The sequence below is a fragment of the Xiphophorus couchianus genome, chromosome 20 (assembly GCF_001444195.1).
Source record: "Xiphophorus couchianus chromosome 20, X_couchianus-1.0, whole genome shotgun sequence".
Taxonomy (NCBI): domain Eukaryota; kingdom Metazoa; phylum Chordata; class Actinopteri; order Cyprinodontiformes; family Poeciliidae; genus Xiphophorus; species Xiphophorus couchianus.
The window spans coordinates 10,101,123-10,124,556 of NC_040247.1; the positions used below are offsets into that span (position 1 = coordinate 10,101,123).

At 37.5% G+C, this 23,434-nt stretch overlaps 2 protein-coding genes across 5 annotated transcripts in view; both read right to left on the bottom strand.

Moving 5' to 3' along the window:
- Nucleotides 1–85: 85 nt before the first annotated feature.
- Nucleotides 86–13,585, bottom strand: ipo9 (importin 9). The gene is made up of 24 exons (XM_028001803.1): nucleotides 13,301–13,585; nucleotides 9,991–10,052; nucleotides 9,727–9,813; nucleotides 9,348–9,549; nucleotides 8,920–9,008; nucleotides 8,654–8,740; nucleotides 7,776–7,895; nucleotides 7,537–7,637; nucleotides 7,321–7,379; nucleotides 7,065–7,216; nucleotides 6,884–6,982; nucleotides 5,842–5,948; nucleotides 5,578–5,717; nucleotides 5,144–5,306; nucleotides 4,670–4,896; nucleotides 4,375–4,523; nucleotides 4,123–4,251; nucleotides 3,281–3,556; nucleotides 2,684–2,850; nucleotides 2,437–2,570; nucleotides 2,181–2,300; nucleotides 1,950–2,060; nucleotides 1,802–1,878; nucleotides 86–854 (listed from the first exon to the last, which is right to left on the bottom strand). The coding sequence occupies exons 1-24, from the start codon at nucleotides 13,458–13,460 to the stop codon at nucleotides 744–746; spliced, it is 3,129 nt and encodes a 1,042-aa protein (XP_027857604.1). The 5' UTR covers nucleotides 13,461–13,585; the 3' UTR covers nucleotides 86–743.
- A 1,706-nt stretch (nucleotides 13,586–15,291) lies between these two features.
- LOC114134934 (guanine nucleotide-binding protein G(s) subunit alpha-like) overlaps nucleotides 15,292–23,434 on the bottom strand; it is a 32,354-nt gene continuing 24,211 nt past the window's right edge. For 3 of the 4 annotated variants that reach the window (XM_028001807.1, XM_028001805.1, XM_028001804.1), the window contains 7 exons: nucleotides 20,979–21,033; nucleotides 19,566–19,639; nucleotides 19,353–19,411; nucleotides 19,033–19,153; nucleotides 18,697–18,827; nucleotides 18,396–18,475; nucleotides 15,292–17,615 (listed from right to left, as the gene is read on the bottom strand). In XM_028001807.1, the coding sequence (XP_027857608.1) occupies nucleotides 17,469–17,615; nucleotides 18,396–18,475; nucleotides 18,697–18,827; nucleotides 19,033–19,153; nucleotides 19,353–19,411; nucleotides 19,566–19,639; nucleotides 20,979–21,033 (667 nt within the window). In that variant the 3' untranslated portion in view covers nucleotides 15,292–17,468. The remainder of the gene's footprint in view (nucleotides 17,616–18,395; nucleotides 18,476–18,696; nucleotides 18,828–19,032; nucleotides 19,154–19,352; nucleotides 19,412–19,565; nucleotides 19,640–20,978; nucleotides 21,034–23,434) is intronic. The other variant, XM_028001808.1, reaches the window with a different exon arrangement.

Below are 23,434 nucleotides of genomic sequence, written 5' to 3' on the forward strand. Positions count from 1 at the left end.
ATAAAATGTAATTGTATTCAGTCAACTGCATATTTTTCCAGATAGACGTTTACAAAATTCAGAGTCTAACACATTAAAAAACTCGTAATAATCTCCTGCTAAGAACTTTTATTTAGAAATATTTTTATTCTAAACTTCAATAGATACAATGAAATGACAAGGCATTGATTCAAAATGGCAACAGTGTGAATTCCCCAATTCCCACCAAACCCCGAGATATGACAGCTGGTTTAAGAGCTTTGCATTTCCTGTCAAACAGTCACTGTTTTTCTGGAATATAAGGCCACCAGAGACTCCCCCACTAAAATGTTAGTTTTCCTTCGGCCAGTGTAAAGTCTTTCGGAAAAAATTACCATGTTGCATTTCCACTGCTGATAGAAACACAAATACGATAGGTTAAATTACAAACAGTCGGCCCAGATATTGAGATTCATTAGTCCTTCTGTCCCTTTTCTTGTCCAGACTGAAGATCTTCAAGAGTATGTTTGACCTTTTACGATGAGACTTGTCCAACCTCTTAGCGTCGGCAAGGTCCTTCATCTCATCATTCACATGAAGTAAAAAAAGGAAGTCAAAGTTAAATGCACAAGTTCTTTTCCAAGTTGTGCCCCTCCTGCCTCTATCAAGCTTTGTCCTTCTGTCCTTTCACTTGGTCTTAAATTCATCATGAGTGACGTCACAGGGCGATAGAGGGACATTTCAGGGTGGTGATGGAAGATGAGTTGGAGTATCAAACAGCACGTCTACAGGCCTATAGACTGCAGGGTTTGTCTCTCAGCGTTGTTGAGGTGGTTCGAGAACATGCTGTAGCATGGCTGCTGAGCAAACTGTGTCAGAAAGTCCGTCAGGTAAGCCTGAGGAGAGAAAGAGTGGAGTATTAAGAAAAATCTTTAAAAATGGTTCTAAATAACTATTAATTCAGTTGGGGTTTTTTAAAACCTATGCACAAGAAAAAAAATTCTGTTAAAAAAAATTTTTAATTTTGAAATTTTGTCTTGGTAGATTTAAATTTCCAGAATTTTCAGTCAATTTAAATGGGCTGTTTCAAAGTGTAAATACTAAAGTCCACTATGAATCACTGGTAGACACTTTTTACTGTGGTAAAAATTAAATATTTTAATCAGAAAAGATAATCTCTAGATGGCTGGACGACAGGTTAGACAAGTAGACAGAAACATATAAATTATAGGTGCACTGATCCACTTTTTTCACTCCTGATATCGATACAGATATCTGAGGTTTAGAATCGGCCGATACTGATCCAATAGAGATAAACAGAGCTGAATTGATGTACAACATTCTTTTTTTTAAAAAATACAGACATAGTGTACTGAATTACAAAATTATTTGATGACTCTCCACCAGAACAGCACAATTAAATACATCAATAGCTTCACAAACTTAGTCAAACATGTAAAAACAACAACTTAAATTTTTTCAGTCAGTGCAAATAGGAATATAACAGTCAATGGAAAATAAATGATAAAGAAAAGATACTGACAAGAACAACATGTGTGCTATCTTGGTCAAATGTGTAAAAACAAACAGCAAAAAAACTTTCAAACGATTCAGAAAGTTCAATTAGGCATTCTAAAGATAATGTAAAATAAATAATAAAGCAAGAATTCGTTCAGAACATAGCATACAATTATACTGAATAGATTTGTGCTTATGGATCAGGCTCATTCTCACAAACACCCAATCTGGATTTTCTTTTTCAATATCGGAACCGATGCAAATACTAATACCGGATTGAAGCGTCTCTTATACAAATTAACTGTATTAAAAAGTGAGCATGTACCTGCAGATCGATCTGATAAATGGGGTCTTTCAATGCGTCTGGATCATCTTCCTCATCATCCTCATAATAATCGTCATCTGTCAAAATAATGCGAGTATTAAAAATGTAAATTCAGGTAAAACCAAGGCACTCAAAAGAAATACTTTACCATATTTATTAGATGAAATGAGATCAGAGAGCAGTTGCCCTGCTAATCCTTCATCCTCCTCATCATCCTCTCCCTCCCCGTCCTCCTGGTCGTCCCACATGCCGCTGGAATCTGAGACAGAAACAGAAAACGGTCGTGCAGATTTTACTGGGAAAAATGTTGTAACATAAAACTCTAAACACTGTTTTTATTTTCAGTAGAGGTTTGACTATTTTCATTGCTACTCCTCACCTTGACTCCAGTCAACAGCGTTCGCCCTGCTGGCGTTCGCTTCCACCACCGTCGATAACTCGTTGATGATCAGTTTAAAGATTTTCACAAGTAAAGGAATGTTCGTCCAGCGTTCTGGGTCTATAAAAATCAACCATCAAAAACAAATATATAATAAGACAACAAAAAATTAATTTACTACCTTCCAAAACTAAAAATATGTGCAACAAAAATTAAAATTTATTGTCCCTCAACTTTCTCAATAGTTTAGATTTACTTTTGGCAGATTTGGAGCGAGTGCGAATGCCATCTTCAGGGTTGTAGATTTCTTCTCCCTTAACCATGATGTCCTGAAGTCGCTTGTCGTCAGCGTTTATGCCATGCTGCAGAAGTTTGCACAGCGCCACAGTGCTGCACGGATAAAAGCACATAGATGGAGACAGTTTGAGGAAGGCAAGGGGAGATAAGGGAAGTCCCAGCACACTTAAACCCAAAACATATGTAAGAAAAGAAAGTCGTCTGACCTGACTTTACCCTCATACTGTCCGTAGAAAAGATGCTGCCTGCTCATCCACTCCGTCATAACGAATTCCAAGGCAGGTTTTCCCGTCGGTCCTGGCAGACTGCACAGAAACTCCAGCAGAGGGTCCAGCTGGGAGTGGACCAGGTGGGCAAACACCATGATGAGAGACTGCAGGATGAGAAGGGAGACAGATCAGGAAATAAGGCAACTACAAGAAAAAAAACAGTGAATGTCTACCAATATAGATGCATCTCAATTAATGAGAAAATGGCCAAAAGTTGTTTTTTCAGTAATTCAATACAGGGAGTGAAAGATTTACTGCAAACAGAGGAATATTTCTGTCCAATACATGGATATACAGTACTTCACAGTAAGATAATTCTGAACCAAAAATATGCTTACTGTAACATTTTACATTTTGTCTGAGCAACACTATTTTTGGTTTTACTTTCTATCAGCCATAACAATCAAGATTTTAAAAATGCTTGCAATATAATGCTCTGTGTGTAATCAACCTATATAAGTTTCGGCTTTTGAGCTGAACTGCTGGAATTCTGATTTATTGACATTAGCCTGTCTTTCCATCTCTGCTCCCTACCTGCATGACGCTCAGAGCCTCGGCTTGCTGCATTTTGCTCAGAATGGCTCTGAGGATGTGATCCAGCTGGTCCCCGAGCTCCGTTCCAGCCCGAGAGATCAGAGTGGATACCAGCCGTCCCACGAAGACCGCCGTGGACTCAGAGGTCCGGGGGTCCAGCAGCTGGTTGACCACCTGCATGACGTACCACAGGCCGCTGTTGCCCTGCTCGTCCCTCCACTGGGCAATCTGCTCCAGGGCGACAGAGACATACGCTCGCAGGCACTCGCCTCCGTTCTGGCAAGATGGAAAGAAACATGAGAAAATTCCCTGATTACTCATCGCTTCAACTTCTAATACCAGAATTCAAAAAGTCAAAATTAAGACCTTTTAATCCCACCTTAAATGAAATCTAAGACCAAAAAAACGAAAAATATCAGGAATGGTTGGAGGATCCTGCTGTATTAAAATCAAGCATTGCAAAAATGTATATTTTCTGGATTTGTTTGTGTTTTTGCTGGCAGCTTTGTCCTTTTCACACCACAGTTGGCTCTTTACATCCTCAACACCCACAGTGTCAAGTTTGTTTTGCACAAAATGCACGTAGCCTTGAATGGACTGACAATATGAGTGAGAGAGTAGTGAAAACAAACGTCGTCCAGGCAACTGGTGATAAATTTGCATTTACCCGTAATAGAGCAAAAAAGCTCACTGTCTAGCTATCAAGTCTATTAGCAGTTAGTTACACGTAGCCTCAACTGCCTCAAGTCTCAGAACGTACTGATGACAAGCTCTACGTGCAACTCAAATTTTTGCTTGAAAAAAAAAACTACATATATTTGAATATATGAAGCTTTTATTACCTGCATTATTGTGTGGTCATCAGTTCGTAAGGTACACTGAGCTACCACAGGAAAGGCCTGACACACCAACAGCTCTGATAGAGGGGGCTTTGTGTTTCGGACCACTGTGGCCAGAATGTCTATTGATGTCTGCAGAGACAAAGAAATAAGTGAGTGCAACTCCAAATAATCAAAACATCAAAAGAACCAAACAAGACATTTGCTTAACACAACCTCTGCAGGTAAATAATATTAATGATATGTTGCACTTACAGCACAGAGTCCAGAGGGGATCTTATCAGGTGGAGCCTGCATGATGCTGATTAGTGTGGGAATGAGTCGCATCTGCATGGGGCCCTGACAGCCTTCGATTTGAGCCAGCTCCTTAAAGATGTCCTGAGCCAGGGAGGCTACCACGGGGTCTGACGGGGAAAGACAAGAAAAGGTCACTTCTAAAAGATTAAAGCCTTAAATAGAGATTAAAATTGAGTGTACTGGAGATAAAGTTGGGTTAATAGGAAGAAGGTATTTCAAGAAGTGATTCTGGTCACAGGAGCTGCAGAAGTACCATTGTTATATTTGAGGAAAATGGCGATTGTGAGGGGGCAGATTTTGTTCTCGGCGCTGGTGGTGAAGGCCGGGTCCACGGTGCAGACGATGCATAGCGTCTCCATGACGAGTGTGAGCACCTCTGAGCTGAATTGGGCAGCGAGCTGAACCAGTCCCTCCAGTATGCTGGGGAGGAAAGGCTGAAGGATGTGTGTGCTCTCCGACAGCTTCAACTGGTCACAGTAACTAAAAAAACAACAAAAAACAGCAAGGCATGAATAAAAATGTACATAGTTCATAGATTTCAATTTCTTTCCACTTCCCAACAATGCTCTACCATGTATTGGTCCATCACATTAAAAGCCCTGTGAATTACATAAGAGATTAGAATCCTGATATGATATATATACTTGTACAAGGTCCAGTAAGAGATGGTAAATGGACATTATCAGGAGCTCATCCAAAGCTAAACCACAGCAAACAGTGAGCTCACCCCCAGATGGCCCGGACCGCCGAGATGCGGACGGATGGAGGCTGGCTGTCATGGAGACCGCTGACTGTGGCCTGGAGAAACTGCTGGATGAGTTCAGGAGACATGGCTGCAGTGAAACGACTGGCCGCCCACAGAGCGCGGCCCAGAAGGAACGGGGATGCAGCTGAGGAGCAAGAAAACAAAAGACAAAAAAATCAAAACAAAAAAAAAAAAACAACTTTAGGGAGCACATTAGTTGATCCAAGTTATTTCTTTTCTTTTTGACAGAGCAACAAGTTATTTTCTTGTTAACATTAAACAAAGGGGTAAAAAAAAAAACAATAGCAAAATAGGAAAATGATCTAAAACAAGAAAATGTTTAATACAATTTAATATTGAACAATGACAAGAATGTTATGCCTCTTTTTGTGTCTGCACATATCTGACTCTCTCACCGGTGAGATTAAGATCAGCCAGGATGACGCCGGCCAGAAAACCGTGCATGTCAAACTGAATCCGACCGTTCTTCACGTTCTCAGTAATGATGGTCTTGACTGAACCGAGGGCCAACATGCAGGCCTCATGAATCTTCCACCTAGTTAGGAAAAAAAAAAAAAAAACAGAACATATGAACAACAAATTCCCTTACTCTACCTGAATGCAATGACTTGAATACATTTCATAACTAAAAGCCATTTGAGTCACTGTTCTCCCCTCACCAGTGCTCACTGCCACTGTTTTTAGCTTGTTCTGCCTCCTGGAGGTGTCTGGTTGCAGCTGCTGCCAGCGCTGCTGCACTTTCATTCTGGAACTCTGCAGCTACAGCCTGCAACAACAAGTGAGCCTTTAGCACCATCACACACACACAAACACACACACGGCAGGAGATGGATGAGACGGCAGGAGATGGATGAGTTTTGAGAGAGCAACTCAAAATGTTCTCTTGTGGGGTAGCAACTACAATAATTTTATTAATTGATTATTCTATCGATTCATTGGGTAAAGTAAATTGGCACATTTTGCATGTAATCACTTATATGCTAATATTAGAAATAGCTTTCAAAAATACATTTCAAAGGTATTTCTAATAATATTTTTGTTTTTAAAATAAAAACATTTTATTGCTGAAATGTAACAACATAGCATTTTTGGTTTACACTTTATCATTTGCAGCTTAAAAAAAACAAACTTCAGTATACAAAAAGTTCAACCCATTCTACTCGACTTAACTTCAAAACAATGTAGGATTCATCTGTTGATTATTTTTTGGATTAACCAATTAATAATTGGATCACAAAAGGTGCTAAGGAGATTTTTAAAAATTATTTATTCTTACACAACCAGGTGAAGTTAAAACTATGCCACTTGAGGAGTGTCAGGTAGAACATACCAACAAAAAAAGTATTTTAAAATCTGAAATGCATGATCTATATACAGTATTTTTGTGCAGTTTTAGCTTAATTACAGCTCAGACTATGTTGTTCTTTCAGCAAAATTGCCTTTTTAGAGTTTGTATACTACAGTTAATGATTCATTTATTACTAAATTAATTGATGACTGTTTCAATAATCAATTAATCACAATTAATTGTTTCAGTCCTACGCAGAATAGTTTAACTCATACGTGAGAAACAGAAGTCAAGAGAAATGCAACAAACATCTATTTTTTGTCCATAATCTGAGTATAATTTGTTCCTATGGACAGGCTGAACTGCAGCTGACCACCGCTGACCACAAGCTCTTTGTTTTATGTGAAGCTCACCAGCAGTAGGTCCTGAGCAGAGATCCGGACAGAGTAGGAGAAAGTGTCATCATCCTCATCCTCTACAAACTGCTGAGGGTTTGCCGTCCAAACTTTGACCTAATCATAGAAAGCGCCGTACAGTCAAGACACAATGATTTCTCACAGGATCTGGCAGAATTACATGTCGGTGGTTCCTCACCTGGTCCTCTGTGATCTGCATGTACAGGATGATGTAGTAGATGAGCTCTGGCAGAGCTTTCCGCACTGTGCTCTTGAACTTGTTGTTCTCCAGAAGCGTGTGGACAAACTCAAAGATGCTGAACACCAGATTCTCAAAGCCCAAAACTTCTCCTGGAAAAAATAGTACAAGATAAAAACGTTGATATAGAATTACTGGTGAAGGGAGGAAATAGGGAAACATAAAGAATAGACTGGAGGATGTGGATTTTGCTAACCGTCTGAGTCAACAGGGTCGTCCACTTCCTCAGTGTAGTTGACTTCAGTTCTTACATAAGTGAATTAAAAACTAAGGACTAACAAACTGAAAAAATATTTATCTTTTAGATGTTTTGATTTTAAAATTTAAAATAATAATAATAAAAAAAGCACAGATTTATTAGCAGAAAAACTATAACCAGTAATTAACATAGATCTGGTGATGTGAGGGATATAAAGCTGCACTTTCAGTCAGTGTATTCCAGACGATGGGTAATATTTGCTGCATAGACGAAACCATCGGTTTGGGGAAGTTCTTCACTAAAGCCGTTACTGCCTGTGAAAAAAACAAAACAAAACAAAAAAGCAGCTTAAACCCTATGGTAAGAACATAAAACAAAAAAATGTGAAAATATCTTTCTTGTAGCCTTTACAAACATCTGTAACAAAGAGGTTTCCATTCTCAACCTCTCACCTTCAGGACTTCCATCTTGAGACCGCTGTCAGACGAGGGTCCATCAGGCATCTGCAGAGCCTGCACAAACGCTTCTGTAAACTGCTGCACCACCGGGAAGATCAATGCTTTAGCAGCACCCTAAATATAAATACACAGAGTTATCATCAGTCACAAATAAATATGTATCTGAAAAAAAGTAAGGCTGCAACAAATGATTATAAGAATAACTGATTATTCTGACAATCGCATTAAAAAATAACTGGCAGAGTCTGAAGATTTTCCTTTTGATAGAATATTGTAAATATTTTAAAAAATGCAAATAATCTAATAATTTATTTTATAAATTTATTTATTTATTAGAAAGTAAGCATGTTACTGCCTAAAATGGAATAACATTCCTTAAGTGAATACTTGATCATTTGTAGCAAAGGAAGCATCTGCAGCTAAAGAAAATACTTTTAACATAAACATGTAAAGAAAAAACTCAGGTGTTTTTGCTTGACGCGATGAAATGAAACAAAGGGCTAATCCGTTAATTTTTTTTGACAAACCAATTAATAATTGGATTGCTAAAGATACTTAATAGAAGATTTTTTTTAAACAGAATTTGGACCAGGTGAAGCTAAAACTCCCATTTAAGGAGATCTGGGTTGAACATATTTATAGACGGGGTTTTTTTCTTAAATGCAAAATGTATCTATTTTTTATACTGTTTTGGCTTAATAACTGCTGTGACTTTCAGAAAAAACAAAAACAAAGAAACTGGGTTGATTGAAATATTTGCCACAAGAATGTTTTAAAAATACTAAGAAAGAAAAATTCTAAAACATGATGCATAATGGAAATCATATTTTGTTTCATGAATCAGACAGGTGTTGATGTGAAACTGGCTTCACCTTTTCAAGCTCTTCAATAGCACAGATGAGGTTTGCACATGTGGTGAAGATCTCCACTGCTCTGGAACGGGTACGGATGCTGTAAACCTGAAATTATTAGCAAACATGAGGGAGAAGTACCGTACCGCACAGAGAAAAGTATAAGATCCTTAAGTTAGAAAGGATCTTATGCTTTCTAACTTAAGGAAAGCATTGGTTATTGGCAGGTGATCATTTTTTTTAGCTTATTGGTTCCATAAATAAAATTGATAATACAGCTTCAGCACCTCAGCCATGGTAAAGATCTTGTACATCTCAGGTAGGATGACTGGAGCCACCAGAGGCATCTGAGTGTCTGTCACCTCGCGAGTGAACTCTGGAAAGGAGGGCATTCAAAATAAAATTCAAACTAAAGAAAAAATTATTAGTTTCTAAATGCAGCCTCAGTTTTGGAATTTCACTATTACAAATAATGTATATGAGCTTGATTAGCAACACCTATCCAATGATAGGCTCTCCAAATACTTGGTTTCATCATTAAAACATATTTTGCATAGATTGAAGTCTGACAAAAGAGAAAAAAATATAAAATAAGTGAATAGACAAATAAACATAAAGTCCAAACACAATAAAATCAGCCTGAAGAGATTAACAGACCACTGAAATTTTACACTAAACCAAGCTGTGACTGTCTAAAGAATTTTTTTAAAGATACCTGTGAGGACCCTCATGGCTCCATGAACTGCGTTCACTTCTCCACTGACCAGCATCTCCATCAGCAGGGTGAAGAGCTGTGGCCACGCCTCAGGCCAGTCCCAGTGGGCGATGGCTGACACAGCGTAGGCGACACTGGAGCGGACCTTGCTGATGGACTCGCGCAGGCCGCTGGGCAGCAGCTCCCTGATGGCAGCTTTAGCCTGATGGGACAAGATGAGAGGAGATGGGCTTGACAAGATCTGGCTTTAAATCACTCAGGAGTCCGATTTTAATGTAATACTTTGAGATATCTTTAAGAATCATCGCCGCAGGCTTCTGATGTGGATGAGTGGGCTGAAACTAGTCTGAAGAACATTAATCCATCTTTGAACGTTTACCTGATCTGTGGTTTCAGGAGGCCTGAACTTCTCTGAATGGGCGCACCAGTGAGTCTCCACATACTGCTTCAGGATGACAGATGCTAACTGCAAACACAAACCCAATATGTGTTAACCTGAAAAAGTTCCCATACGGGGAAACAGAAACAACAAATCAGTATCAGCATGACAAACAGAATACAAGACTTGATTTTAATATATGAACTTTCCATGCATGTGGAACGAAATACATGCGTCTTCTCCTTATTTCTTAGTTGTACTCACTTGACGGATGGCGAGCGCTCCCTGAGGGTCAACTGTAAGTTCTGCCAGATGGACACCAAACTCTGGAATATAAAAACATCAATTATGCTGGTAAGATTGACTTCTTATAAATAAGACCAAATTAGTTTCAAACCATGTCAAACAGGAAATGTAGTAAGTAGAAGGTCAAACAGACAATGATATTTAAGAAGTTTCCATTTACACAAATGCAGAAAATGTAACTTATTGAACACTGCGCCCACTAAATAACATCCCACTGCAGCAACAAGGACCTGCTTTGACACCAAGATTAATTATCATTTCAAAATACCAACTAAAATTGAATTCTGTGAAGCTTAAAGTGGCAGAAATAAATAACAGGTTTTATAGAGATTTAAACATGGTGAGATTTTTTATGAGCATTTGTACAAAAATTAAGGACGGGCACCATTTGCCACTACTTGGTTAATCACTAAAATCAGTACCTAAAAGCAGCAATCTGCAATCTGTGGCTCTGTGAATCTTCTACAATGGCTCTTAATAACTTTTGTTAAAGTAATAACAAACAAACTAATGTTTTCAACTACAGGTAATATAACAATTGCAAGTTTTTAACAGTTTTTCCTGAAATATTTGCATTGAATGTCCACACTGATACCACTAATATGTTTTACTTTTGTTTTTCTTGTCATTAGGTTGGAATCTATGTGCTTTTAGGTTTCACATCATTTTAAGTCCAACCGAGAAAAAATAAACATCCTTTTCATGCAAAATTTTGTTTTTATTTTATTTTATTTTAAATAAAAATTGAAAAAAAGTGTTTTGTTAAAAGTGACACCAAATTTACTACTAGAATACATCTAAAATGATGTTTCTTTTTCCCTTTCTTTTTCAAAACGTCAGATGAGAACTGCAGCTTTAAACTGCTTTTCTCTAGGCTAACCTGAGAGGAGAAAAGGCTCGTCAGGTTGTAAAGGTTGCAGAGCCGACTCGACTGATTCCAACCTGGCATGGCAAGCATGCAGAACGAGAGAAAAATGCACAATTCAGGATGAGTATGAACCTCATCAGCTCCACCTCTAGCTGGCTTTCACCAAGTGACATCAGGCGCCAGAAGACAATGTTAGTGCTGACAGTCCTGCAGAGCTGCGGCCTCAGAGAGAGAGGCCTGCGGAAAGGGTCGGCGCTGCTGCAGCGCCCGCTCAATTAACTTTTCAGCAGCAGCACGATTACTGCTGGACAATAGAAGGTCAGATGGAGAGCGTTAGCTACTGACCATGAAACACTTACTCTACAGATGATGACAAATCTGTTGGCATCCCTGAAACAGATGGGTAAAATGCTTTAAAATAGAAATCACTTTATAATCTCACATTGAGACTAATTTTAGTAACTAACAGCAGATTTTGTCCAGAAAAATGTGTTTTAACAAAAAAAAAAAAAGACTGTGATACCATTACCAGTGGTTGTGTTTTGCACCAAATACTTGAAGTGGGTTTGATGTCATACAAATACATATATCAAAACACCTCGTGTACACTGTAACAGGCACGGTGGGAGCCCTGTTATGCTGTAGGCTTGTTCCTCTTCCAGATAAAGGAAGATTATTTAAGTAGATGAATTCATGAAGTCATAAATATTATAAATAAAACCGGTAAACTGAAAAACAGGTTTTTGTAAAAATTAAACATTCATTAAGGTTGTGTAGCTCAAGGAGAAAATTAAGGAATAATTTGTCACCAATTAAAGCAGGAAACATTCATCAGAAAAGCTGGAACAACTTCACCTCTCCTGTTACAATGACACATTTAAAACATGTGATCTCACTGGTGAAGCATCTGAATTAGGACTCAGATGTTGCTTTTGCAGGAAGCTGGGAGCTTCAGATGCGGGATATTTGGGAAACTCCCCCCTTCCACTGGAAGCTGGGGAAATCTGTCAAATGGATCTAAATGGCTAATTTAGACCCTGACTGACCACTAACTGAAAACGAGATGCTTTGGGTGTTAAGCAGCTGTTTTATGGATTATAGAATTGCTTGAACACGTTAGTTAAGTCACCATATAACAAATACCAACTAAAACTTTGCTTATTTTAAGCGCTGACCATTCTTTTGATTTAATAATTCAGCCCGAGCTCCAGTGAACCACAGCCACAGATTCTACATGTGACGACACTGAAGTTAGCCTCTGAATCGCATCTTCATCCGCTACACTTCAGTAAAAAATGATTTCACATTTAATCAATCTGGACCACTTTTGAGGTCAAAATGATAATAAATTTTAAAAAATAATACAAAATATTGAGCAAAATTCCTCCACAATGCCATATAATTTCAACTACTTTGAGTATTTATAAAATCTTTAACACATTCGTAAAATCTCAAATATGCGATTTCAATTTATTTTTTGGCATTTAAACTAACTTAGCAGTTAGTCAAATGGTGATTTGACAAGTCCGGCAAAAATTGAATTATTCTGCACAGATTACAGGTTACTAAAACATAATTTGGTGTGAGGAACCCATTATTTTATTTGTTTGTTTTTTCTTTTACTTTTGACATTTAAACCACCTTACATAAAGTGTAGCCCCTGTTGAAAACTATAATAATGTAAATGCCCCATCATATTTGAAACCAAATGTTCTACACTGACCAAAGATTTGTTTTTTGGGATTTGCAAAACCTTTACTCTATTTTTAGAACACAAAAAGGGAAATTAAATGCCTTTAGATTAGAGTTAGATAATTACATTTTGTGGGTTGAAAGCTGGAAAGTATGGAAAAAACTGCTATTAACCAGTCTCTTAAAATGTGGAATATGGTTAATAAAAGTTTCACAAAAACATAAGGTTACGTTTTCAAGTAATTATAATCAGTTCAGTCCGTTTGAAAAGAAGATTACCATTTTATATTACTTCAGATGTTTTAAATAAATAAAAAAGGTTCAGAGCCCTTAAACCCTTTATTGAAAGCTCCAAACTGGATACCAACTTCAGCCTCGCTCACATGTGCCGTATCTAACTCTCAAGCTAGGGTCGCGCTAATGATTACATTGTAACAACACTAGCTGTGGGCTGTTTCAATCTGTTAGGCTAAAAACAACTACGATCACAACGAGTCCTAGAAATAACTAGCATATTTACAAGCTCTTAGACCAATTTAGTCCTTAATAACTTCTACTAACATGGCCTAACATTAGCTGCCTGGAAGAGTCCGTCCAGTTAGCTTAGTTCACTGAAGAAAAGAATAAACCAGCACCCAGCATAACGAAAGAAGCTACAACACTTAAATGTTAAACATTGGTGTAGTTTATAATCCGGCCACTTCTCACCTTCTGTCACCTCCAGCACTTTGATCTGCTCTTCAGCGGCGGCGCGCACTTCTTGCACCGGAGACAGGATGGCCGTGAGCGTCTCAATCAGAGCCTCCTTCAATCCCTGCTGGACGGGTCCGACAGCCGGGACGGCCCGACCGTCACCCGCTGCACTCATACCTGCTATGTCTAGGCTCGCAGCCCGCTATGGAGAGTTCAGCTACCCGGGTAGGAGCGGAGCCAAAGAGCCACGGCCACCGAGCGCGCCAATGCATGGAAAAGTAGAGGCGGGGCTTTGCTGGAGGAAACATTATTCAGTCGTTCCGTTTTTTGGATGCGCTTTTGAGCTACAGCGCCCTCTACCGGAGCGGTTGACGAGGAGCTTTAGAAAAGCAGTATTTTTATACAGTTTTAGTTAATAAAATATCTGGAAAGTATAAGTCACACGCAAAATGGTAGTCCACACATAAACCTTTAGTAAAAACTTTAAAACGTATACCTTTTTAATAGTTGTTTTGTATACTCTATAACTGTGTGTCTTTTGGCCAAGTCTCTCTTGAACAAGAGATTTTATTTCAAGGAATTCCTGGTGAAATAATGGTTAAATAAAAAATATATAAACTGGTTGAGAAAAAACCACTAACGTTGACTTTTTTTCTACTTATTGAACCAAAATTGAAGTCTCAAAACAAATAGACCGCAGATTTGTCCAATTGATTTCACAAATGTGAATATAGCAATTGATCAAAAGTGCTTTAGTTATTATACATCACTCCTACGGGCTGCTTAGAACAGGAGGAAAGATGAACGTTGCTCTTTTAATACAATAGGTGGTGCTATGCTGCAGAATCACCGGATCTCTGCTTAATGCATTTTATGCTGCCAGAAAAGGCCTGATCTGATGTTTTTTGAAGCAGCTAAACTCATATTTTCAGACCTCTTGATGGTTTCCTATTATAAAAGAGAAAGAATAAACTGAGGATTGAACTAACATAAATGATCTTCATCAGCTTCCAGACTTATGGATGTGACAAAGAAAGGACTTACTGAAAGATTAGTTTGAGGCAAAAATATGAAGGAAAGACAATACCTTCAAACAATGGGCCAGGGACTAAAATTTGAAAATACAAATATGTGACCATCCTCTTTTTCTTTTTCCAATCTTATCCAGATTTCGAAAATATTGAAATCAAATATCAAACTTTTTCAAAAGTAAATGGTGAATTGAGTCTCAAAAGCTAGCCAGATGATTTAGCATTGTGTTGGTTTGAAACAAGTCATATAATAATTAATATTACAGCACTTTAATGTTTGTCATCTGAAGTTTGAGCTCTTCTAGAGCCGTCTTTACCTGATGAAAGACAACTGGATTATTGATCCGAACAGATTCTGATCAAAGTGCAACAAGAAGCAGCAGTTCAGTGATTTCTTCTATTCACAGTAATTGTTTATGATCCTCATTTCAGAAAAATGTGGCCGATAAAGTAGCAAGATAAAATCGGACTTCTGGTTTAGTTCCTGGTCATGCAGTTAAAACTACAGCAATATAGAAATGCATAAAAATTTTAATTTGATTCAGCTTTACAAAATATTTTTTAAACTAGACCAATTACTGTAATTTACTTTTTACTTAGTGTCTACATAGATTTTTTTAAAGGGGTATTCATGATTTTATGTGCAATCTGACTTGGTGTTTAAGTGATGATTGTGTTTATTTTTAGATTTGTGCTTTCCTATCCTATTTTTTGCTGCTCCTTGGCAGAGTAGATATTGTCTCTTCCAGAGTTTTCCTTTTATAAACAATTTCTTTAACGGAACCTACAAACTGAGAATATGAATGGATGAAAAGAAAAATTAGATGATAGCTAGCTGGATGGGTGATTGATAAAGGGACAAACAGCTAGCTAAGCTAGATGAATGAATGATTTTCTTAATTTTAAAACTTAAAAACAGAAAATGGGGTCCTTTAAAAAATTCCTGAACTTGATATTAATCAAAAATAAGGGGTCTTTTTTAAAGAATCGTGTTATATTGGAGGATCTAAACAAGTCTCATCTAGCTCTGAGGATTGTAAAAGTTGCAGACCTCTGGACTAAGTGAACAATGCATGACATTTCTAAATAGACAAATGGATAGCAGGAACCTCTACACAACAGGATAAGTGTGTAATGACGCAAATATTTCTCCCATAATCATGTTCTTTTTCCATATTTACCCATGTGAGGAAATAAAACCCTAAATCAGAACCAAACGGGTCCAGATTGAGTAGGAACTCTGCAACTAGAACGCACCGCAACCTCCATAAAATTGGATTTTACTAAAACTGCTTTAGCCTTTGTGTGACTGTAATGTGGACTGAACCAAACACTAAAATAACTGTTTTAGAGGCAAAGAACAGTTTGTTTTATGTAAAAAAAAAAAAAAAAAAACTTTTCCCACTTGATATGTCCCTCTCCCTCAAAAGAGTTAAAAACTAAGAAACAAAAAATTAATACCAACCTGGGCACCAGCTCAGGTGTACCGCAAATCCAATCCTATATATATATATATATATATATATAAATAAAATTGTGTTAAGAGTCAGTATTGTCACTACACAGCATTAAAGTGGTGTGTCTGATTTTTCTTTTTTCAATTTTTTAAAATTCCTATTATATAAACCAGAGAGGAGTCAAAGAAGAACAAAAATAATCAATGAACAAACAAAATGTGGAAAAACAATGTAAATAACCAACAGACGAAAGGCCTCCTCCCCGACAGAACACTCCTCCCCATTCGCATCTCGCTCAGCGGCGGCAGCGGGACGGAGGGTCGGGTGAGCTGGTCCGGACGTGGTGGCACCGACCCGTCCAGATGTACAGCGCAGTGAAACATAACTTACATGTTTAGCTCATTTTTCACACGTACAGTCGTGATCAAGGCACAGGGATCTTCTACAAGTTATTTTCTTTTCTTCAATAAAGTTGTACAAAATAATACATTTTACAGTCTGTACAAGAATAATAGTCCAGCAGTAAATAAAAAGACAGACGCACTTAGAGCCGGGCAGGGAGGAGGAAGAGGAGGTGACAGAACAAGACAAGGGGAGAAGAAGGAGGGAGCTGACGATGAGGATCATCTGTGTGTGTGTATATGAGTGTGTGTGCCCAGTTATAAAACGTTGCATCCAGTCTCTGCAAATCTTTAAGGTCATGATTTTCTGTTGCCGTTTATCCTCAATAAGTCAAACCTGTTCTTTATTTTCCACGTTAAATAGTTGACAAATAGCAGCAGAGGTAAATAGGGACAAAGATGTAGAGTAACATGTTGGTGCATGAGTGTGTGCGTGTGTGTGGGATGGGGGGGTTAAATGGTGCACAAAGGCAGATCTCACACACTGTGTACACCGACAAACAACATGGGGTAAAAACTAACAAAAACTTAAAACTTGAATTGTGTTATTACAGGAATATATAATATTTATATTTATATGTATTTATATATATATACATATTTATATACACACATATATAAATATCTATATATATAGCTTGGATTTTTTTTTGCACTGCATTAAGTTCATTGGTATGCATGATTCTTATGCATCGTATGATATTTTTTGTTTGCTTGTGTTTCCTTGACTAGTTTCTTGATGAGCAGTCCATGAGAGCAGCGTGGCTTCATCTCAGAGTCACTCTCACGTCCGCAGGCAGCCATTAATCAATTAGTCTGTCCATGCCGGGCACAGGAGAAAATAAAACAAAACAAAACAAAAAAAATCAAACAGGTGACAGCCACTCCTCTGTTTCAGCTTGCCACCATCTGAGTCCATCTGTTCTCTTCAGCACGCGGTGAATAAACTCCTGCATGTGAGCAGATTCCCCCCTCTGCTAACTATTAGAGCAAGAGGCTGGAGAGGGTCATGATTATTCAATATTCAAGGGTCTGAATGTCTTATTCTGTAGTGCATGTGTACCTGTGAGAGGGTGGTCGTATAAATGAGAGGCGGACAGTCGATGGTAAAGAGTCTTCCCACTTTTCCGTGGTTATGTGTTGGATTACCAGGAGGATCAGGTGGAGGAAAGGAGAGGTCAGGCTTATCGGTCGTTTAGGTGAATTTGGTAATAGTGAAGAAGTGATTGGCTAACTGGTCGTAGTGAGGCGGGTGGTCGTTGGGTAAGTAGGGCGGGCCTGGCGAAGCTGCGCATCACAAGAGCTCGTACTGCCGTAGGTGCATCCTCTGTATGATGTCCCGACAGTCACTGAAGACGCGCCGGATGTTTTCAGTGTCGACGGCGCAGGTGAAGTGCGGGTAACAGTAATGCCGTCCGTCCCCACTGGCTGTGCTGATCCTCTGAAGACATACAGGAAAGATGAGGATAGTAGTGATGAATCTTGAGAGCCCACACACAGAAATGCAACGGGCTTTCCGATAAAACAATCTTCTGTTTGCAAAAGTAAGATGCAAACCGAAGCATTTTAACTATTTAATTTACAACTTTGTTAAATTTTTTTCACGTTTTACTGTGTTAAGTTGGGCTGATTTACAAGCTTAAGAAAATGCACTGCACTAAAATCTAAAATCATTAAAAGTAGGTCACATGTTTTCAGAAAAAGTTTTACATTAAACACCAGAAGAAAAGTAAACCTAATTATATAAAAAGATTATTATTTTCTACTAAGATTTTAATTGCCAAATATTTGTTTGATGCAGTTATGACCATCATAACTGTTTATTCGCTTTGGTACACATTCATCTTTCAATCCTATTTAACTGAAACGCTACTAGAGAACATTCAAACAGTTTTTAAATACATGCTTATTTAGAATAAGACTTGACATTTTAAACAGTAAAATAAAATGTTTCCGTTTTAGTGTCTTGTTCGTGAGAGATGGTGGGATTGAAAGAGAGATGGACCGATACATTTGGACTTCGTCTGCTGTAATAAGCAAAAAGTGATAAAATGGAATTCTCTATGGAAAGTAACCTGGAGCACATGCAGTAGCTTTATCTAAGAACAAAAATACAATAGAATTATTTTACTTGTCAATCATAAGGTTTTGTGAATAAATTAGAAATTGGTTGTTTAAAGTGCTAAAAAAAAAAAAAAAACCCCGTCACCAAGAAAACGACCTTTGCACGAACCAAAAACTCATCCCGTATGAAGTACTTTGCTCTGGTCACCCTGGGATCCTCTCCTGGTTCTGGTATTGCTGTTGAAAAGGAAGAAATACAGTCAACCTTTCACATATGGAGCACACACACCTTCACTTATTAAAACCATCCGTTTTGTTTCAGAGAAGATATTTTAACATGAAAATTTAAAGTAAATCTCAACATTTAGTGGGTATCATTATCACTGGAACAGAGCTCAACACGTACAGATAAACATAAAATGCAGGTCAGACGTCTGACTAAAGGTTTGGTAACTCACCATCATCAGGCGTAGTGTAGCGTGCAAATTCTCCAAAATACTCCTCGATTTTAGATTTTCCCGCCAAAACCTTCTCAGCTAGAAGATCCTGTTTGTTCAGGAAGAGGATTACCGAAATTGTCCGTAGCCACCTGTGGAGAAAAATTATGAAATCTGGAATTAGATTAGACAAAAAATGTATTCATGAAAAAAACAATGAAGTCATAAGTAATAGTGTCTACAAGAATTTTACTTTGTGTATTGAAAGAACTGAGTAGATCAACACAGTTAAAGAGAGAATTTGCTTGTTTTACATTTACTATTTACTGAATCTAGTAAAACAAAAATCCGCTGGACCTGTTGTTCCAAATGTTCTTGAACAGATTTAGCGCTTCCTGTAGTCTGTTGGTATGATTGTCTTCTCTGATCACCATGTTGTAGCTGCTACTTGCTACCACAAAGATGATGGCCGTCACATCTGGACAAGAGTTAAAAAAACAGACGTTAAGGGAAAAAAAAATCATGTTTCCGTTCTCAACCATAATTTCCAAAACACATTTATAGCACATGTTCAGATATTAGTGCCTGTATGTAATAAAACTATGTCAAACTAAATAGTAAATTTTATCTGAATAATAATCTTCATTTGGTCAAAAGCAGTAAAGTTGACATCTAACCATTAAAACACTGGATCCATTTTCGGCGTTCATCCCTCTGACCTCCGACGTCAAACATACTGCGACACAGGAAGTTAAAATTTCATTTGAATCAGGTGATAATAAAAGGTTTTATAATAAAGGCTTTTGATAATAAATAAGCATTTGTACCGTAAATATTACGTAAGTCATTTTTATTGTGACTATAACCTTAATCACCTAATACAAACTTACTGGAAATTCACTTTGTCGATTTGAAACCTGGTTTCAAAGATCCCAGACGTCAGAACTCTGCATCTCAATAGGTCCTGAAAGAGAGGAGGAAAAGCAAACTGTAAATATAGGAGACTTTTATTAAACAGTCTTTGTTTTGCATGAACTAAACTGGTGGGAAAAAAGCGTTTCCAACAATATCTTTTCCCCTTTGAACAAAAACGAGACTTAAGACTTTGGAGCTTTATTCAACTTTAGGAAAAAGCATGAATGGATGGTTTCTCCTCTTTTAAATGTTATATTTTATTGATATGATTATTACCTGTCTTCAAAAAGTAAAACAATAATAAATAAGAAGCATTAAATAAAAGCAGACAAAAATAATTTACAGGACAAGTTCTCATTGAAGTCATGGTTAAATACAAGCTGAAAGTAATTTAAAAAGGTTTCTGTTAAACTAGTTTACAAATTAGCATGTCTGATTTCAGAGGCGATCAAACTGACTTCTACACCTTAATGACAAATAAAATGTGGAATATCAAATAAGTGAGTGCTTATATAGTTGTCCCATTTAAAGTGACTGACCTAATTCAACACAGGTCCAGCCAAATGGAGCTAGTATTTTCATAATGAGTGGAATAGAAATCACCTGAGACAGTGACCGTCTCATTTAGCAGAAATAGGCTTTCACTTTAAAGTTTTTTTTTCAGCTTTTGTTATTTATTTTTTTGCAAATTTTTGTGTCAAAAGGCCCAATTTTGTTAATAATGATTAATTATTAAAAGCAATAAAAAGAGTGAAAAATCCAATGGGTGAATATTTTAATAGTCACATAATAGGAAGAAATGACCTTTCAGATCTACTCTTAAATTTGTCTGTGTTGTGGATGTTGTTGCTTTTTGACATATTTGCCTACCTCTTGTGGTCGGAAAGGTTTTCTAAATGATTGCTTGATTTCACAAATATGACAAACAACAAATCTGGACTAAAAACTGAAATATAAATGCGGTTGATTGATAAATGTATTATTTAATAATGGGAGTGAATACTTTTTCTACACTGGACCAGGTTGTTTCAGGCTTTCATGCACTTAAATGGTAATAGTTTTTTGGGGTTTTTTAAGGTTGAAATGGTCTGATGAAGATTTATTTAATAATATGAAACATTTACGTGTGACAAAATAAAATAAAAAAATTAATCTGTACTTGTTCACTACTAAGCAATACACAAATGAAGTGACATTAAGGGGAAGTGAAGTTATTAGTAATGAAAACAAATGATTGGAAAGTGACACACAATAGTGAGCAAGTAGAGCTAGTGTGCTCAGTACCCGTGCACACAAAATAAAGCAACTAATTAAATAACTCGTTTCCTCGTTGAGTTCTGTAAATAAGGTGCATGATTGATGTTTGTGGAAAATCTGGTACATCTTACCTGATCCGTGGGGGTGTAGTCGTTCTGCCTCACCACATCAATCCTGTCTAAGAAGCTGCAAACAGAACAAATAAAAACAATCAGAACTGAACTTTTACACAAACCTATTGACACACAAAGACAGCTGTGTATGTTTCTATGATTACAATTCCCCACATGTCCTGCTATTGCACGACCAACACGTACAAAGTCTGTGTACAGTCAATAGTGAAAGCATGGGAACAATTGGAGCGGCTGTGACTGAGCGGCCACAAGGGGGCGCTGTGTTTGAAGCTGCTGTGAGATTAGAGGCAGCCAGTCTGAGTCACCAGCAGCAGTTGGCTCTGTCAGACCAGAGGAGCCTCGTCAATGGAGCTGCTGTAGTAGTACATGAGTACAGGAGGAGGAGTGTGGATTTGTGTGTGTGTGGAATCGGCTATGTGTATGTGCGTGGGTGGGTATGCAAGCCCACAGCACATTCAGATTTGCAGACTGCCCACCCAAAGGCATGTTAATTGTTTTGCTGCACTGAGTGATAGTGCTGTCGCTTTTCAAGGTGCGAGTCGCTCTCGCGCTTTCTGGATGGCTGAATCAGAGTCAGCTGCTTTGAGGTGTTTGCTCCATCGAGTCAGGGCCGTGAGGGGAGTGAGGAAACACTGAGGTCAGTTCAGATATACTGAGAGCAAATCTTTAAACTGTTGTGGCAACAAACTCCCCTCCTAAAAAAAGAGAAATCAGTGTGCAAAGAATCAATCAACAGGCTACTAAACTGAATGTGTGTGTTTTAAAGGAATCATTTACAGGCAAATTGAGGAAAACACAATAATGAACAGCAGCGAGGAGAATATATACTATTATATATAAGAAGGACTACTCCGTCTTTCTCATGTACTATTTTTTGTTAAAATCTATATAAAAAAATAATAATCAAAGGATTAAGTCAAATTAAGCAATAATAATTTAAGGCACAAGGCACTCAGACATACAGTCTGCACGTTTCCATGTCTGAAGTTGCAAGAAGTCTCAAGTTTACAATAAAGTCTGGCCATCATGCAGAGTTGTGCTTCTCAACTGGCTGTAATGTCACACTTCATTAAGATGAAAAACATTTCAGGAAAGACATGCGATAATGGATAACAAAAAGCTGAAGTAGTGACTTGAATCAAAAGAAATAAACATATTAATCACATTTCTACAGCAAAAGCATTAAAAATACAGTAGAGTTCTAAGAAAAAATACAAATGTATTAACCCTTGTAAGTTGCTTGGGTCTGTGGGACCAGTTTTTACTTTTATTATAGCAAAGAAAATACAACTACCGATTTTTTCAAACTGAGACTCATTGGCCTTGATTCCGATATTTTCTACGAAGAACATAATTCAAAAAAAAAATCTGATGACCGCCACCATATGTTACGGAGTGAAGGCTTCTTCAATCACCACAGAGGCTTGGATATCTTTTGCTGAACATTTTTGTTCAGTTTTTTTTTTTTTACAAAAAACAGCATAAGGCAACAGCTGTTCGTAACCTAGCAACCGAAATTAACAGAAGGCAAGACAGTGACAAAAGACAGAACCAGATCCTGTTAAGCATTCTTCAAAATAAAAGACTTCTTCTATCCAAATAAATAATGCCTTGCACTTAAATATGTTTCACTTGATCCTTTGTAATTATATACCAGTGGTTCCCAAAGATTTTCTGGGTCCCCCTATGGATTACAATTAACAAAAAACAAAAAAGAAAAAATAAATCAACTGGGCACAGACATCGTTCAACCAGACATAAACCTATACACATATTTTGTTTTCAAACTCCACTGAAGTTTATTTCACACTTCAGGTTGCAGGTTGTGGGAACCTGCAACACTTCAGGTTCCCACACTTTGGGGACCACTGTTATATACAATCATGTTAAATTCAGTTAATAATAATCATCATGTAAATTATGCTTAACATGTAATTGGAAATCAGTCACTTATCATGCAAATTATACTCAACTTATAAGTGTAAAGAAGTCACAACATCATACAAACCTCCTACACATTTACGTTACACTCGGGATGTTCGGGTACAAAAACCCAGACCTGATAAAACTGTACACCTTCGTGGCGTGCTTCTTTCTAGGCCTGTTTGTGTGTGGGGGTGTCTGTTTGTGAGGAGAGGCGAATGGGTTCGTGTGTGTGTGTGTATATATATATATATATATATATATATATATATATATATACTAAATATAGTAGATCATTATAACCATTTTCACCAATATAGGGAGGTCATTTGTAGAAACAGAAAACATTTTCCTGATCTTCATTTCTTTCAATTGTACTGAACTCTACCAGTTAAGTTTGAGGTATAGCATGAACAAAACATTGGTAAAGGTTAGAATTAGGAATATACTTGTAGGTTAGGGTTGTGGAAAATGTCTGGGTTTGGCATAAATGTAGTTACTAAAATGAATGGAAGTCTGTGCAAAGCCCT

Bases quoted from the DNA above. Each gene is read 5' to 3' on its own strand.
- ipo9 (XM_028001803.1), bottom strand. From the start codon at position 13,460: ATGAGTGCAGCGGGTGACGGTCGGGCCGTCCCGGCTGTCGGACCCGTC. The intron at 7,380-7,536 runs ATATCCCTCACA...TTTTTAATTCAC, and splicing joins CTGACTGAAAGTGCAGCTTT to TTATGTAAGAACTGAAGTCA. The intron at 5,307-5,577 runs GTGAGAGAGTCA...CTTGCTCCTCAG, and splicing joins GGCTGATCTTAATCTCACCG to CTGCATCCCCGTTCCTTCTG.